The following is a 15,373-nucleotide window of genomic DNA, read 5'->3' as shown; positions in this document are numbered from 1 at the left end:
CTTTAAAAATCATACAATGTGATTTCCTGGATTTTTTTTCTCATTTTGTCTCTCATAGTTGAAGTGTACCTCTGATGAAAATTACAGACCTCTCTCATCTTTCTAAGTAGGAGAACTTGCAAAATCAGTGGCTGACTAAATACTTTTTTGCCCCACTGTAAATAATCACACATATTGGATTTGGAAAACATCTGAATTGTTGCTCTTAGTGTGAGATGTGTGTGTGTGTGGGTCTGTGGTTAGGTGTGAGACAGACAAGATGTGCCTGGACAGAGTGTATCCTAACCTGCCTTGTGTGGTTGAAATCAGATCCCTGAACCACACACAGAAACGCGCACTGAACAGATGAAGGCTGTTGGCCAGTTGCACAATATAAAGTTGGCAAATATGTCTCTATTTCTGTTTTTACTGTCGGAGTTTTTGTGTGTTTGCGAGTGAGAGACCAAAACAAAACACATTTACTTGCAGACCACTGAGGCTCACACGCTGCGGTCTCTCTGTATCCTTCTCTTTTCTCATTTTGTCCATAACAAACTGTTTCAACAATGTGATGTCTGCTTCAAAATTGATGTTAGTAGTACTACAGGAAATAGTAAAAATGTATGACCATAGAGAGAGAGAGAGACAGAGACAGAGACAGAGACAGAGAGAGATTGACTCAGCTGAAAGGTTAAGGCAGGCCTCACGCTCTCTCCCTCTCTCTTGTTACTATGCAGACTAGCGAGACAGAGCAGTCCCCCGCTGCCACAGGCCATACTCTCTCAAATTCAAATTCAAAGTCAAATTTGCTTTAATGGCATACCAGGAAGAAACCAGTGTTGCCAGAGCAGAACAATATATTTGCTACAGACCAATATTTTCACATTAAAATCCCTTCCCCCTTTGTGTGTGTGAGTGTGTGCATTGCCTGGAGAATTAGTGTGTGCTGTCAGTTGTTACTGACTCTGCTCCTGAATCCAAACCTGTCACCCTACAGTGAATGTTAGCAGAGTTTTATATGTAAATAACTGATTTTAGTCTAATTTACACAATATTATATAACGATATAATAACAATACAATAACAAGCACAAATGCTAAAACCAGTGGATGCTATGTAAACCTTCTGTCAGTCGAATTTGGGAGCATTCACACATTGTTCCAAGTTGGTCACTCCTATTGCTAACCTTGTAGTCACACCAGACATCAGAGACAATATGCCTTAATTTGCTATTATCATATTTTAAAGGTCCAGTGTGTAGGATTTTTTGGCATGAGGTTGCAGAACTGAAACTTCTCCTGTGTGCAAAGCATGTAGGATAACTATGGTGGCAGACACGTCAACACGAATGGACCCATCTAGAGCCAGTTTGATTTGTCTATTGCGGGCTACTGTAGAAACAACATGGCAGACTCCAACGAAGAAGGCGGGGATGTGGATATAAATGACTCCTTTTAAGGTAATGAAATACAATGAATCTTATTTCCCAATGATTATTGACAAATGAAAACATTGTCATAAATATTATATACAATTTTTGCCAATGGATACCCCTTAGTCCTACACACCGGACCTTTCACAAAAAAAAAAAACTAGACAACCAGTTTCATACAAACCAACACATTCTCACTCCGACCTTGTCACATATCGACGTTTGGTCATGGACCTTCCCTGTCCAGATATGACGTGAAAGGTACCCTGAATGCGTTGGTTGTGGGGGACGCCATGTCAAGTTATGCCTGTTCTATGCATTGTCTTCTTTCAAAATTCACAGGCAATTTACAGTTTACATACAGTGTCAAAATAAACGCACTACGTTCGTACAAAAACGGGAATTGACCTTTTTTTCCTCCAACAACTACCGCACATGGTTGGGTTTAGGCAACAAAAACATATGGTTAGGTTTAGGAAAAAAGAACAGGGTTTGGCTTTATGATCTTATGGGATGCGAACACCAATCTCCTGGGTGAAAGTTGGTGTTTGTTGTACCCATCCACCATCCCCGCCCACCTGACTCGGACTTTGGCCACTTTAACTTTCATTTTTGTCTCCGTCGCATTTCCCCCCTGATGCCGCCGAGCACCGTCAAACTATAAGGGGGAACTGGATGCGTATCATGCTGATGTTAAAGAACAACTTTTTCATCAGTGTCAAGCGCCAGATTCAACGACTTTGGGTTGTACAAACTAAAAATGTCAACTGTATACAGTATATATGGATAAATATGGGTGGATCATGTATCGTGACTGAATCTGGATTATGTTATTGTGTCAAAATAATAGATATTTCTTCCAATCATAAGACTGTAAATTGACAGCATTAATACATCAAACACCAAAAACCTATTGTTGATTTAGTGGCCTAATTTAAGGATAGTGCTGAGTGCCCTAGAAGCAATAGGCAACACAATTGATTGTTAGGTTTCCAGTTTGTATGTTAGCAGCTGTATGAATTTTGTTAAAAGTCCAGTGTGTAGGATTTAGTGGCATGTAGCGGTGATGTTGCACTACTGAAATTTCTCCCATGTGCCACACGTGTAGGCGAGCTATGGTGGTCCTATCTAGAGCCAGTGTTTGGTTTATCCCTTCTGGGCTACTGTAGAACAACATGGCAGAGTTCATGGAAGAGGACCTGCTCTGTACTTAGATATAAACAGCTCATTCTAAGGTGAATAAATTACAAACATTTTAGTTTCAGGAGGTTATAAACAAATGAAATCATTGTTATGAATATATACTGTTTTTTCCCAAAAGATGCCCCTAAATCCTACACACTGGACCTTTATTATCTCCGCCATATATGTTTGAAGTAGGGATGGGCAGCACAAGCAAAAACACAATAATTGCCCCCCCCCCCCCGGAGCCACGCACACAGAGATCCATTCATCATTAAAGGCCCGAACATACTCGGGTGGAACGGACGCGGAACGGACTTCACGGAGGTCCGCGCGGACTCAAAGCGGACGTCCGCAAGCCCCGTGCGCGCAAAGCTCAGATTTTACGACCGCGTGGACTCCGCTCCGCGCACCAGTGACTGCTCGGCATGTATTTTTCACATCGCGGGGATTTTTCACGGACATTTTTACAGGAAACTACAACGCGGAAGTGCGCTCGACTATGAAAACCCAAATGACTGCGGACATTCCTCGCGGAGTAGTAGTCTCTGCATGTTTCTCCTGTTTGTAGAAGAGCATCAAACTAGCTGGTAGCCCATCTCACACCGCTGTAGCAATCCTATACTGCCCTCGTGCGGTTAGGAGTTGAATTGCATGTAAAATAAAGGGGGGAAATAAAACGGCGAATAGTAATAGTTGCATTAAAGTACCTAACCTTAAACATGTTTATTCTCAAACCAGGGCTATAGTACATAAGTCTGATGTATGTCTTGAATGTGATCTCAAGACTACCTTTTTGAAATCTCGCACTTGTCTTGGTCCTGTGCCTTGTTGGAGTTGGAATTTTCTCAGTCTCTGACTTTTTCTATCAACTCTCTTTGCAGTCTCTCTTCCACTAAGTGTGTACACAAGCAGCTTGGCTGATAGCGAATTGTGACAAACATGTATCATAGCTATGGGCCGAGGCAGTCAATTCAGCGTCTATGTAGATGTCTTTGGTCTAACTGTTTAATTTAGTCTGCCATGAATCTTAAAATTTGGCAAATTCTTGTAAACTTAGCTGCTGGCTGAGACAAACCAGCCCCTCCTCCGTCCACCAGCGGTACCTGCAGGCAGTGAATCACATCAGCAGAAGGAGGAGGACAGAGGACAGGAGGAAGGACTGATACAGACTGATGTCTGCGTCCTCCATTCTTTCTAAACTTCTATTGTGATATCAGGATTATTATTAATTTTACTGACAGTTGTTTTCAGTGAGATATTATTGTGTTAATATCATGGATGGATGGATAGATAGATAGATAGATAGATAGATAGATAGATAGATAGAGAGATAGAGAGATAGATAGATAGATATTTCTCTCAATCCTAACTCCTTATTTACTATATTAGCATTAAAAAGATACTAATGCCTATTATAGTCTTGAACAGGGCTCAATTTGCTCTGGAGTCAGTTTTGACTTCCTAAATCAGACTCAACTGGAATTTGTCTTGGACTTGACTTGGACTTGATTAAGTTGGTCTTGACTAAAGTCCTGTCTTAAAGCTATTTGGATGGTAAACACCTCAAAGTAACTCATATGGGTGTTTGTGTGTGGTTCCATCACAGATGAGAGTGGCATACTTCAACTGATGACTTTCCATTAACTGTTTAGTTGCTGGGCAAGGCAGGGACAATCATAACTTTAACACATTGCACTTATTTCTTTTCTTTCTGAAACCTTACTTAGGAAAACACTGGCTTCTGTCAGTATCAGCATCAATATCAATATCACTGCACCGTTTATAGCATTAACAATAAAAATGAAATAAGATAAAATTAAGGAGAAGAGTAATGGTAGCACAGCGGCCCAGCATTGGTCAGTTGCAACATACACATTCCAAAAGAAAATTAGAGCTTAAATAATTAGTCACACAGTCAGTCAACAGAAAACTATTCTAACTGGTAAATAAATCATCACCGTCATCTTTAAAAGCAAGTTTTCTGGCTTCTGCCCCCCGTGTCAACACTCGCTGGTCCTTTTTTACCCCTTTCCCACCAAATTAGCTCTGGTTCTTGAAGCGATTCCATCCAAACTCTTGGAATCTCTGTTATCTAACAAACCAGCCCACAATTCTGCCTTGAGGGGAACCATTGTACTCAGGGATGTGTCGTCAGAGGAGGGCGTTGCACAATGCCCAACAGAAGTAAAATAGAAGATATAGAGGACTATTGCAGGACTCCACCCTCTATTTCAAACCTGTAGAATATGACACCCCGTCCACTGATGTCATTATGGTTCACAATTTAGGTCAAGGAAAACAATTTTTTTGGTTTACGGCTTCCCAACCAATTTATTTTTGGTTGAAATGTTCCAAATGGTTCAAAATTAGATGCACATACTGCATGAAATGGATTTAATGTTGTTGGAAAAGGGGTATTAGACTCCTACAATAGCACAAATTGAATATATTTGGACCTTGGCCACCCAAAGATTGCACCCTATGGCTCTGTGAGACAACAACCAGCATTCCTTACTACCCTTAGACATCCTACAAACCAAACAATTAATGGTAGTAAATCAACAATGAAACCAATCATTAGTTGCAGCCCTAAAGAAAACAATAAAAGCACAATCCAGATACCAGTACATTCAATTTGATTTGTTTTGAGATTCTGGATCCCACTGCATGTTTGGTTTACCACTATGTTTTAGGTCCAAACTTTAGCTAGGACAGGTTGCCAGGTATCATAAAATAAATTACCATTATACATGTTTTTCTGCACTGCTGCATTAGATTTTGGGACTCGCACCAGCACTTGCGTCATTGAAGACAAATATAGTGAGAGAGAGGGCATGAAGAAGTTAAAACAACTCATCAGACAAGCTGAAAGTTGAGCTATAGTTGACTTTCTAAAAGTTAACACCATGTATCAGTGGAAAGCTACTATTGCTCCAACTGGTCCTGCTAACAGATGACTACTACAACAGACTGAACAAGTTTTGATAAATGTCCAAGACAACACATTGTTTTCCATGAATGTGCACAGACACAAACTGCCTCGACACCATCTGAACACGGCCTACTGCCACAATCAGGATCAATCCAAGTTAGCACCATATTGACTGCCTCGAATCTTGATACACTCTACGATGAAGTGAGGAAAACTCTGTTGTCACTGACATTCAATATCACTCTGTGTGTACACACAGAGATATTCAGCTCCTCAGGGTTATTGCTGCCGTTTGAGAGCAAGAGGGAAGATAATAGCCCTTTTGAAAGCTGAATAAAAATAGCAAAACTTTGGTGGGCATCCAAGTATGAGCATTGGTCTACAGAGGACTCAAACTCTCCCTGCAACCAAGTTGAAGTCCCACACAGACAGCCAAAGAGTACTTTTTCAGTTTACTCAGTCTCCTCCAAAATGTTCTGAATGAAATGACCAAAATAGACATGATGGATGAATAAAGATCCCAGATGCTGCCAAATGGTTATGCTGGTAACTTCACTAAAAAAAAAAAAACATATATGAAGTTTTAAGTAATGCTATGAAAAGAAAACACATCTAAACAATGGTAGCATGTCTAAAAAGGTGCCTATAGACTGTGATCGTAAGATCTCACACTGCGAGATATGTCAGATTTAATGATTCATTTTGAGAAGATCAGATTGTGTGATGGATATTTGGTGAATCATGTCTGCGATTCACAATACAATCTACATAGGAAACAAACTGATCCGAGCAGAGACATGTCATTGCATCATCCATCTGCTTTGCTAAGCTTTTTGCCCAACACATTCTCACTTGGACCTTGTCACATATTGACGTGCTTGGTCATGGACTTTCCATGTCCAAGTACGATGTGTAAGGTACCCTGGGTGCGTTGGTTGTTGAAGTTCTGGGACACCAAAATAAACGCACTACGCCAGTACAACATTGCAAATTGACGTTTTCGTTCCTTGAACAACAAACACACACATGGTTAGTTTTAGGCAACATAAGCAAGTGGTTAGATTTAGGGAAAAAGAACCGGGTTTGGCTTCATAATTACGGGATGCGTACACTGCTCTCTCAGGTGAAAGTTGGTGTTTGTTGGATCCATCCACCAGCACTCCGGGCCCACCCCAGTCAGACTTTCGCTGCCTTAACTTCCATCTTTGTCCCACCACGGTCCCCCCTGACGCTGCTGGGCGCCGTTAAACTATAACGACAACCGGCTGCATATCATGCTGATGTTAAAGGACGCCTTTTTCCGTTGGTTTCTGGTGCTGCAAATCACTGCCCTAGCACCAGATTTTGGTGATTTTGGAGTGAGACCGGGCTTTTTTGCCATATAGTGCCGGCACTTCTATGCATCAAAGCCCTCAAAAGAGGAAGAAATGCTTGTGAAGCCAGTTACACGATAGGTGAGGAGAATGACAAAAAATTCCTATTTTTAAAAAGGAGTTGTGGTACATTTTAGCCATTTAGCACTATCCTTGCTCGCCTTTGTGTTATACATCATTTTCAGCTTCATTCTGATTGGTGTTTGTAGACATGGGTCGTTGCAGCAGTGATATTACGAGTTCTAAATATCTGACGCTACCTGAGTTTTAGGTTTAGTTTTGGATCAACAAAGCTTTAATTGAAGCTATCTAGCAGAATTTCTGCATCAGGACCACACTTCAACCGTGTCACTTCCTGCATTAATACTCGCCTAACCTGCTCCTTGTGTTATGTTCTCGTATTCTTTGCATCGTCCACCCACCTCGTTCTTCTCTTCCTCCTCCCTACTACATAGGGTGCTGAGGAAGTTCGTTGTACCCCAGGTTTTACAGCAGATTCCCTGGCAAAGGTTCACCAAGATACATTTGGCAAAGCGGATGAGTTACAAACAGACCAAACCTGGCACATCAGTGATGTTTTTCATTATCAAAACTGTATCTTGTTGATGGTGTGGTCCTTGACATGTGGCCAATGACATTCACAAATAGTGGACACATCTAGCGGTCTGATCTAATAACACCGTTTTGATTGACACATTACTCTCAGGGGTTTCAACTTTTTTCTGGAACAGATCAAAAACTAGGGTAACACTACAGCATGTCCATTGAAAGAAGCCACCATAAGAGAAAATTCTAAAAAGCAGACATAACTTTGTGTTTTAGAATTGGATTTTATTTTTTCTAATTTCCTCTCTGGGAGACTTGCTAAATGTATCTTGTAGGGGCACTTCCACGTTGGGAACCACTGGTCCAGAGTAAAGTGCTCACTCAAAAGGAGTCTTAATTGATTGCATGAGCTGCACGATGGCATTCTTGGTTTTGAGATTAACCAAACTCCTGCAGAAGCATGTGCTAAGTGATACTCATCTTGTATGTCTTGACTGGCTGCAGGGATACAGAAGCTCATTCCACTCAACGAATCAATATTTCGGGGTTTTCTGAGCAACAACAGGTGTAACAGACGGACAGGTTTCTGGGTTTAGTGTTGCTTGCAGGTATAAAGATAGTGAGAAGAGAGTGTGTGGTTGTGTGTTTGCATGGAGAGACTTCTGGAGATGTACTGTACGAGCGTAGAAATTCAAATGTCTGTTCTTTTCTGCTAGACAACAATTTAAGTCCAAGAGATGGCGTACAGTTTTAGACACCAGAGCCTCAATCACCCACATCCACAGCAAACAAGAGTAAACAGAGCCTTACAGTAAGCCTGTTTTACGTAATAAAGACATCCTCACTGACACATATGCTCCGATGTGTGTGCGGTTGGGGGTTGGGGGGTAAATATAAAGAGGGAGTTCATCAGCCTACAGTAGCTTTAGGCCCCAAAATGCTCTTTGGTTGTCCCAGATTATAATACCGTATAACAGTGATGCAGAATTTGACTAAAATCACTGAACAGATCGTCTAAAATCAAAAGCCTTACACTGAAGGGACTGCAGAGGACATAAATAATATGTAGCTGCTGTACAGAACGCGCTGTTACATTGAATTGCAGAGTCTCTCATTGATGCCAATCAGGCTTATTTTTTTCATGTGATACCTCCACAGCCGACACCTGAACATCTAGCCATGATCAGTTCATGTTTACCCTGCAACATGGACATCTGGATTCATTATTGATGCTGTGTTGGTGCCGCTGCATGTGGAAAGGGTGGGTTTGGCGCACGGGGAGTCGCCTCTGAAAACCCCAACACACACTCACTCACACACACATACACACAAACACACAGATCTGAAAACCCTTTAAACAGACACTCGGCTCTGAACTTCATGTATTCACATCATGAATGAAGGAGGTGGCCTTTTTTTGGAAGCCCAGAAAACACCGCTTGAACATGCTTCAGGTGTGCGCTACCCGCAGTAACGAGACTGCGATGCTGAGCCAATGCAGCGGCAACACACGCCCCTCCGCTCCGCTCCGCGCTGCCTGCCTGTGAACACACACACACACACACACACACACACACACACACACATATATATACACACACCGACTCCCCCCCCCCCCCCCCCCCCGTCGACGGACACACACATCCGAGTCTGGACCGCCAAATGAATGAGCAGTCAACACATCCTGCGCTGTGAAAATGCATCTCGATGTTACTGGATGGTCAAATGTGCAAACGCAACCGTGTGACACATTTCAATGGGGGGGATGAGAGCGCGGCCGCGTCTACGGCGGGCGTGCGTGCAGCTGTGTAAAAATAATTTTGAGGTGGGCGCCCTTCGAAGCATGAAGACACACATGTAGGGTATGAATGAATAAAATCTCACATTGCTCAGGTGTAAATCATGAAGTGATTCTTTTTTTTTTTTTTTTTTTTTTGGAAAGGGGTTCACATACACTTGTGGTGGTCTACTTACGCACTGCCTCCTTTTTTGGGTCTAGGGCACTGGCAGTCTGCTGTATCTGGCCTATTTTGTTCTGGAGGACCCAGACCCGCTGGTTGGTGCTAATGATGTCGTTTTCCAGCTCCTGAAATAAGGAGCAGGCGTGCCGGGCCAGGTCGGACAGCTGTCGCAAGGTCCGGGACAGAACCACGTTACTGATGGCACACAGGTCCTCGAAAAGCAGACCTTCATCGTTGGGGATCTGGTGCCTGCACAGAAGCTGTGGCTCCACAATCCTTTTGGCGAATGGCATTTTGCACGCCAGAAATAATAGGAATTGTAAGCCAAGTGTAAATTCCCACTGCCTAGAAGAAAAAGGGAAAAGGGAGAAACAGACAACATCCAAATATATAAATCCACGAGAAACCCGATGAGGTTCAGGCCGACCGCGCGTTATCCCCGGGCGTCAATCCAAAGTTCCCAGATTCTCCTTGAGATCCTCCATCCTGCTGCTGGTTTCTGGGGATCACTCACACTCCCGCTCCCGCTCACACACGCACACACATGCACACACATGCAGGACACAGCTAAGCCCAGGTCAGTGGTGTGAGGATGCGTGTTGAGTCTGCGATCATGGGTTGCCTCCGTGCAGCGTCAAACCAGCCAGGACCAAAAGGAAAGACTGCGCAAAAATGTCAAAATAAGAGCCTGATTTGACTAGACTTAAAAGCAGTGATAGAGAGGAGGTCTGAAAATGTGACAGAGAATACTAAAAACATGGGTGATGAAAACACACAAAACAATAACATAAGGAATGTGTAGAGAAGTCTTGTATTTAAACACACAAATATTATTTCATACCCAGTCTGCACGCCTGAAGCTTTTATTTTGTAGGTCTGTCCACAGTTTTCCGGTCTTACTGTGGTTACTTTTCTGGGAATTGACACAGCCTGTGTCTGTGGCCTGAACAGTGTGCAGGCTGAGAGGATGAGAGAGAGGACTGAGGTAAAACCCGGAGATGTGGATGTGTGTGGACAGGGAGCAGACAGGGAAACCAACCTGCAGCTACAAGTTTCTCAACGAGGTGGATGTATGTATTAGACAGTTGTTAATTTGTTTTCAATATCAAATCTTTGATAACCCAAGGAACAACAGCGGCTCTGTAGACTACTATAATTTCACAGAAGCAGGTAACAAGCTTAACTTTAACTTCATATGGCATTTCTACTATATGACAAAATTTCACAGGGTTGAATGGCCAGTTCAGCTGTGCTCACAACTAATGTGATTTTGTCACATGTAATGTCCCCTTTCATACCTTCACCCTCTAAAAGCGACGATGTATGTGCAGTATCTGTTTTGATAATTTGACATTATATACTGAAACTTTGAGACATACATGCTTAATGTAAAACCAAAGTGATACATTAGTGGACTGATATTATCAGGTGAATCTGTCTCGTCAGAGATAATGTGACATCAGTATATATGTTGACAGATATGTGAAAGGAAATTGCAGCACGTAAATTTTATAGACTGCAGTTTCATGTACAGCTGATACTTATATTTTGGAATAATAGTTTAATATGGACACTTTAGGGACACCATAATAAGCATTGTTGTCCCCCTTGTTGTTGTTTATTTGCACATACAATTTTCACTTTGCACTGAATATGCTCACTTTTTATCCACTGCTCATTATTATTATTGTTATTATTATTATTATTATTTATTGCTGTTTCTTGTATTTTCTGTACTTTTTTTTTTGCATGCCTAGTTTTTTAAGTTTTTAAATTTTTAAATCTTTAATCTGACTCTGTCCCCTTGACTGCTGTAACACTGGAATTTCTCAATTGTGGGATCATAAAGGTGTATCTTATCTTATTTTATATTATATTTGTACTTTTGAGTATAGTTATTCATATTAATTTAATGTCCAGTAAATTGCTGGTCAAAATTAGCTGTTAAAGGGACAGTTCACCCAAAATCAAAAATACATATTTTTTCCTCTTACATGTAGTGCTATTTACCAGTTTATCAATCTAAACTGTTTTGGTGTGAGTTGTTGTGTTTAACGAGCCTTCTCTCGAATATAATGGACCCAGCACTTAGCTGGTGGTGCTAACAGTGTCCAAAAAAAAAATATTTGAATAACTCAGTGTTACTTAAGATCATCCACAGACCGTGTTGTGAGCTGTTTCAAGAAGGACCTATTAGTGGTGGGCGATAAGGCCCTAAAATAATGAAATGATATTTCAGGGTATTTTTGCAAAAACTATATTCTTGACGATATGACAAACTAGTCCATACCCATTGGTAGCTTTGTCACCTTCTACCTATGCCAATCCTCAATGCCTATGTGCAGTTTCACATAGATTGACCACGTCAGTGAGTAGAAAAAAAACGTGGGACAGACAGAATGACTGACTGACAGAATGACACACTGCCTCCATGATTATGTACAGCATACCATACCATGACTTAGTCATACCAAAATTAGAAAAAAACTACACATCTAACAAGTTTAGTAAAAATCGATATGGTGGTTAGGCCTAGATCAGATTATGTGTGGTCATATGCCTACAAAGTTGCGTGGTGATCAGTGAAACCCTTGAGATGTTACAAAGTTGCGTGGTGATCAGTGAAACCCTTGAGATGTTATTCACCTTTATGTGATGAGCCACGCCCTCTGCAATATTCATTGCCTTATAGAAGCTCAGTTTTAGTAAGTTTTCCAACTTTTGCCAAGAGGGGACTTTAGATATTGGTCCCTAGATTATGTTCACTGAGTTTCATGCAGATCGGTCAAACTTCCTAGGAAGAGATCGATTTTAAGTGTTTTTCAAAAAATTCAAAATGGCGGAAAATCTATATAACCGGAAGTTATGGGTTCTTGAGGCAAATTTGTTCCTCATGAGGAGAGGCATCTCTGTGCAAAGTTTCATGTCTCTACGACATACAGGGCATGAGATATGCCCATTCAAAGGTTGCTATAGCGCCCCCCTTTGACCAATTGATGTAATATTGCTTCATTCGCATCCTCCCATGACCCTCTACCACTGTGCCAAATTTCACATGGATTGACCAAGTCAGTGAGGAGAAAAACGTGGAGCAGACACACCCACACACCCACAGACAGAGTTTTCGTCATTATATAGTAAGATTAGTAAAAACATACTTAATTTAAGAAAATAGAATTGTAAAACTATATCTCTTATTTTGTTGCAGTTTTCCTTCAAATATTTAGTAAAAACTAAACAAGAATTATCTCATTTCTTTAGTCTGTGAACAACAACAGTAACTCAGTGAGATCCAGATTCTGTATACAATATTAATAGTTCAACAACATAAAACCTACTACAAATTACACATTTAAACAGCTCCCAAACACAAAAAGTGTACCCTAGGATCTATATATGTAAATCAACAATTCATTTCTTTCTCTTTTAGCATCATGTTGAGTGATTGAGTTGGTGTTTTTCCACTTGGACATTTATGCTCTGCCATTTCTCCTCTAGTCATCACACTGTAACCTGTGACAGGCTGTTATGATACCAGAACTTTTGCATGGTCACATATATGTAGCTTTTTGTGCATGATATGCATAACATACAAATATCCTTGCTGCTGGTTTTTAATCGATATTTGGCAATTTAGGGTCAGATTTGATAACTGATCATTTTTGTTATGTATTTGTGCAGTTTGTCTTTTTTATATTTGTTAATTTTGTTTCTTTTGTTGTGTGAAACAGTTAAATCTGCACCCTGACGCCAAACACAAACTTCACTTTGTTTGTAAAATGGTCACCATACCCAAAGATACACCAGCGGGCTGATTGGCTCCATGATGATTGGTGCTGTTAACCAGCCAACCTTGATAAACATCTCAAAATCATTAACAATTCAAGAAGTGCACAATGAAAACTCAATTAAAAATAGATCAGCCCCAAAGAGTCAGCCTGTCAAATCAGTTTCCTTCCCGCTCAGTTTTAAACATGATTTTAAAGGGACGCAGGACATTAAATGTAATGCACCACATTACAGTATAAACCAGCAGAATATAATGTAGTGCACACTTCACTGTACAGTATGTCCTGCTCGAGCACTGAGGCTTTAAACTGTAAACTATTCCGAAAAGTTCCCCTACAGCAGGAGCCCATACTGTAGCTGAACGATGTCCAGTGAACAGATTTTTTTTTTTTGCTGAATGTGAGTTTCCTGGTTGCTAAGCCTGGCTGTTGTGTGTTTCATTCACAGTGATTATCCTATAGCCTCTAGGCTCAGTCTGTATATAGACATGTCCGCGGTAAACTTGCTGTTGCAGCAAATTTGAGGCAGCACAGATTGACAGTAACCTGTCATGCACTTCACTCTGAGCTGCCAAGAAGACAAGCGTGACTACAAATTGTTGTATGTTTGTGTCCCAGCAAACAATAAACCATCCAGTGATGATTTATAATGAGCCAAAGGAAGCTGATGGTCATGGGGACGAACAATATTGTTGGTTGTTGGAACAGACAGTGTGAAATTCTTTATGCCTTTACATTTTTCCATAACTTGAACATTTCCACCATCTTTCCCCTTTATTATGAATGTGAGACATGATGGTTATTGCTTTAAAGGCCCGGTGTGTAACATTTAGAGGGATGTAGTGGTATGTAGCGGTGATGATTGCAGATTGCAACCTGCTGAAACTTCTACAGGTTAGGATTCCTTCAGTGTTCATTGTTCAGGAGCCGGATTATCCACAGAGGTCTCTTCCTCTCCAGAACCAGGTGATTAAAACCAGTAAAACACTGAATAAAGCAGTTTCACGTTACTAATCAGTGTTTTTCCCACGCTGTTTCGTCACATCTGAGACAGGCCACTATCCCAGCAACTGCTAGTGTGTGCTCACTGCTCACCTATTTTCTCTGATACCTAAATGTGTGCTCACCTTATTTCTGATCCAGAAATTCAGGAGGTTTTCACCAGGAGCTGAATTATCCGCAGAGGTCTCCTCCTCTCCAAAACAAACGGACCAGGGGTCTCATTTATAAACACTGTGTACGCACAAAGCAAGGCCTGAAAGAGGTAAACACCACCTCCCACACAATCTATAAAAACAGACTTGATGGGAGAAACTTTGACCCATGCTTACCAACATTTTGGAGATGGGAAATTGGCTACGCAGATGGCGAGGTTAAAGCCTGTTTGTAGAAACTGTCGAATATTTTTTGGCGCACACCATTTTTGGCTTTTGTCCATACGTACATTTTTAGTGTGGATCCTACGAATTGATTTATAAACAAGACCCCAGGCCCCACACTTCCCTCACAGGTCAGGGAAAAAGTGTTTTGGAAAAGATATAGGACATAATTTTTGAACTATTCAATCACAGCCTGGGGTTGGGCCCATCCTTGCCTTTCAGCCATCTGAACCCTGTATCTTCTTCCCTCTACCCTGGAACCTGAATCTTGTTACCTGAATCTTACCTTTACTTTCCCCTGCCCCATTCCTACCATCCTGTGGAATCAATACTTCCTCTGTTTCGGTAATAAGCCCTTTCAATAAATCTCTGAACTGTTTCTGTCTTGTTTGCATTTGGGTCTAGTCCTTGTTGTTGAAAAATGTGATACTATCCCTTAAAGAGCATGATAATACCAACTTTGTCCACAGGAGGGCACTGTTGCATCAAGTTGATGTTCCCAGAGATGTAAACCAGGTGCACTGCCTTTGAGTGTGCTGCTGCTCTGATACGAACATGATCAGTTAGGATAGTGGTGCTTCAAAAGCACACACAAATAAATAGATAAAAAACAAAAACAAGCCTGAATCTGAGCATTAATGAGTGTCAAGCTATGAAATTGAATGGTAACCCGAGGTTACCATTCAATAGTAGTCAGAAATTTCTGGGATAAAAAACATTTCTGATTCACTTTGATGTCTTTCATCAATCAATCAATCAATCAATCAATTTTATTTATAAAGCCCAATATCACAAATC

The 15,373-nt window shown here is 41.1% G+C and overlaps 2 protein-coding genes across 3 annotated transcripts in view; one reads left to right on the top strand and one right to left on the bottom strand.

Moving 5' to 3' along the window:
- The window catches only part of nhsb (Nance-Horan syndrome b (congenital cataracts and dental anomalies)), a 75,220-nt gene extending 65,046 nt beyond the window's left edge, over positions 1 to 10,174 (bottom strand). The window contains exon 1 of the mRNA XM_050046453.1: positions 9,422 to 10,174. Within this exon, the coding sequence (XP_049902410.1) occupies positions 9,422 to 9,701 (280 nt within the window). The 5' untranslated portion in view covers positions 9,702 to 10,174. The remainder of the gene's footprint in view (positions 1 to 9,421) is intronic.
- ace2 (angiotensin I converting enzyme 2) overlaps positions 1 to 15,373 on the top strand; it is an 82,575-nt gene that overhangs the window by 46,638 nt on the left and 20,564 nt on the right. The gene's annotated exons all lie outside the window — the stretch shown is intronic.

The sequence above is a fragment of the Epinephelus moara genome, chromosome 1 (genome assembly GCF_006386435.1).
Source record: "Epinephelus moara isolate mb chromosome 1, YSFRI_EMoa_1.0, whole genome shotgun sequence".
Lineage (NCBI taxonomy): Eukaryota > Metazoa > Chordata > Actinopteri > Perciformes > Serranidae > Epinephelus > Epinephelus moara.
Note: the sequence above shows the minus strand (reverse complement) of the source record. Positions and strands in the feature narration are given on the sequence as shown.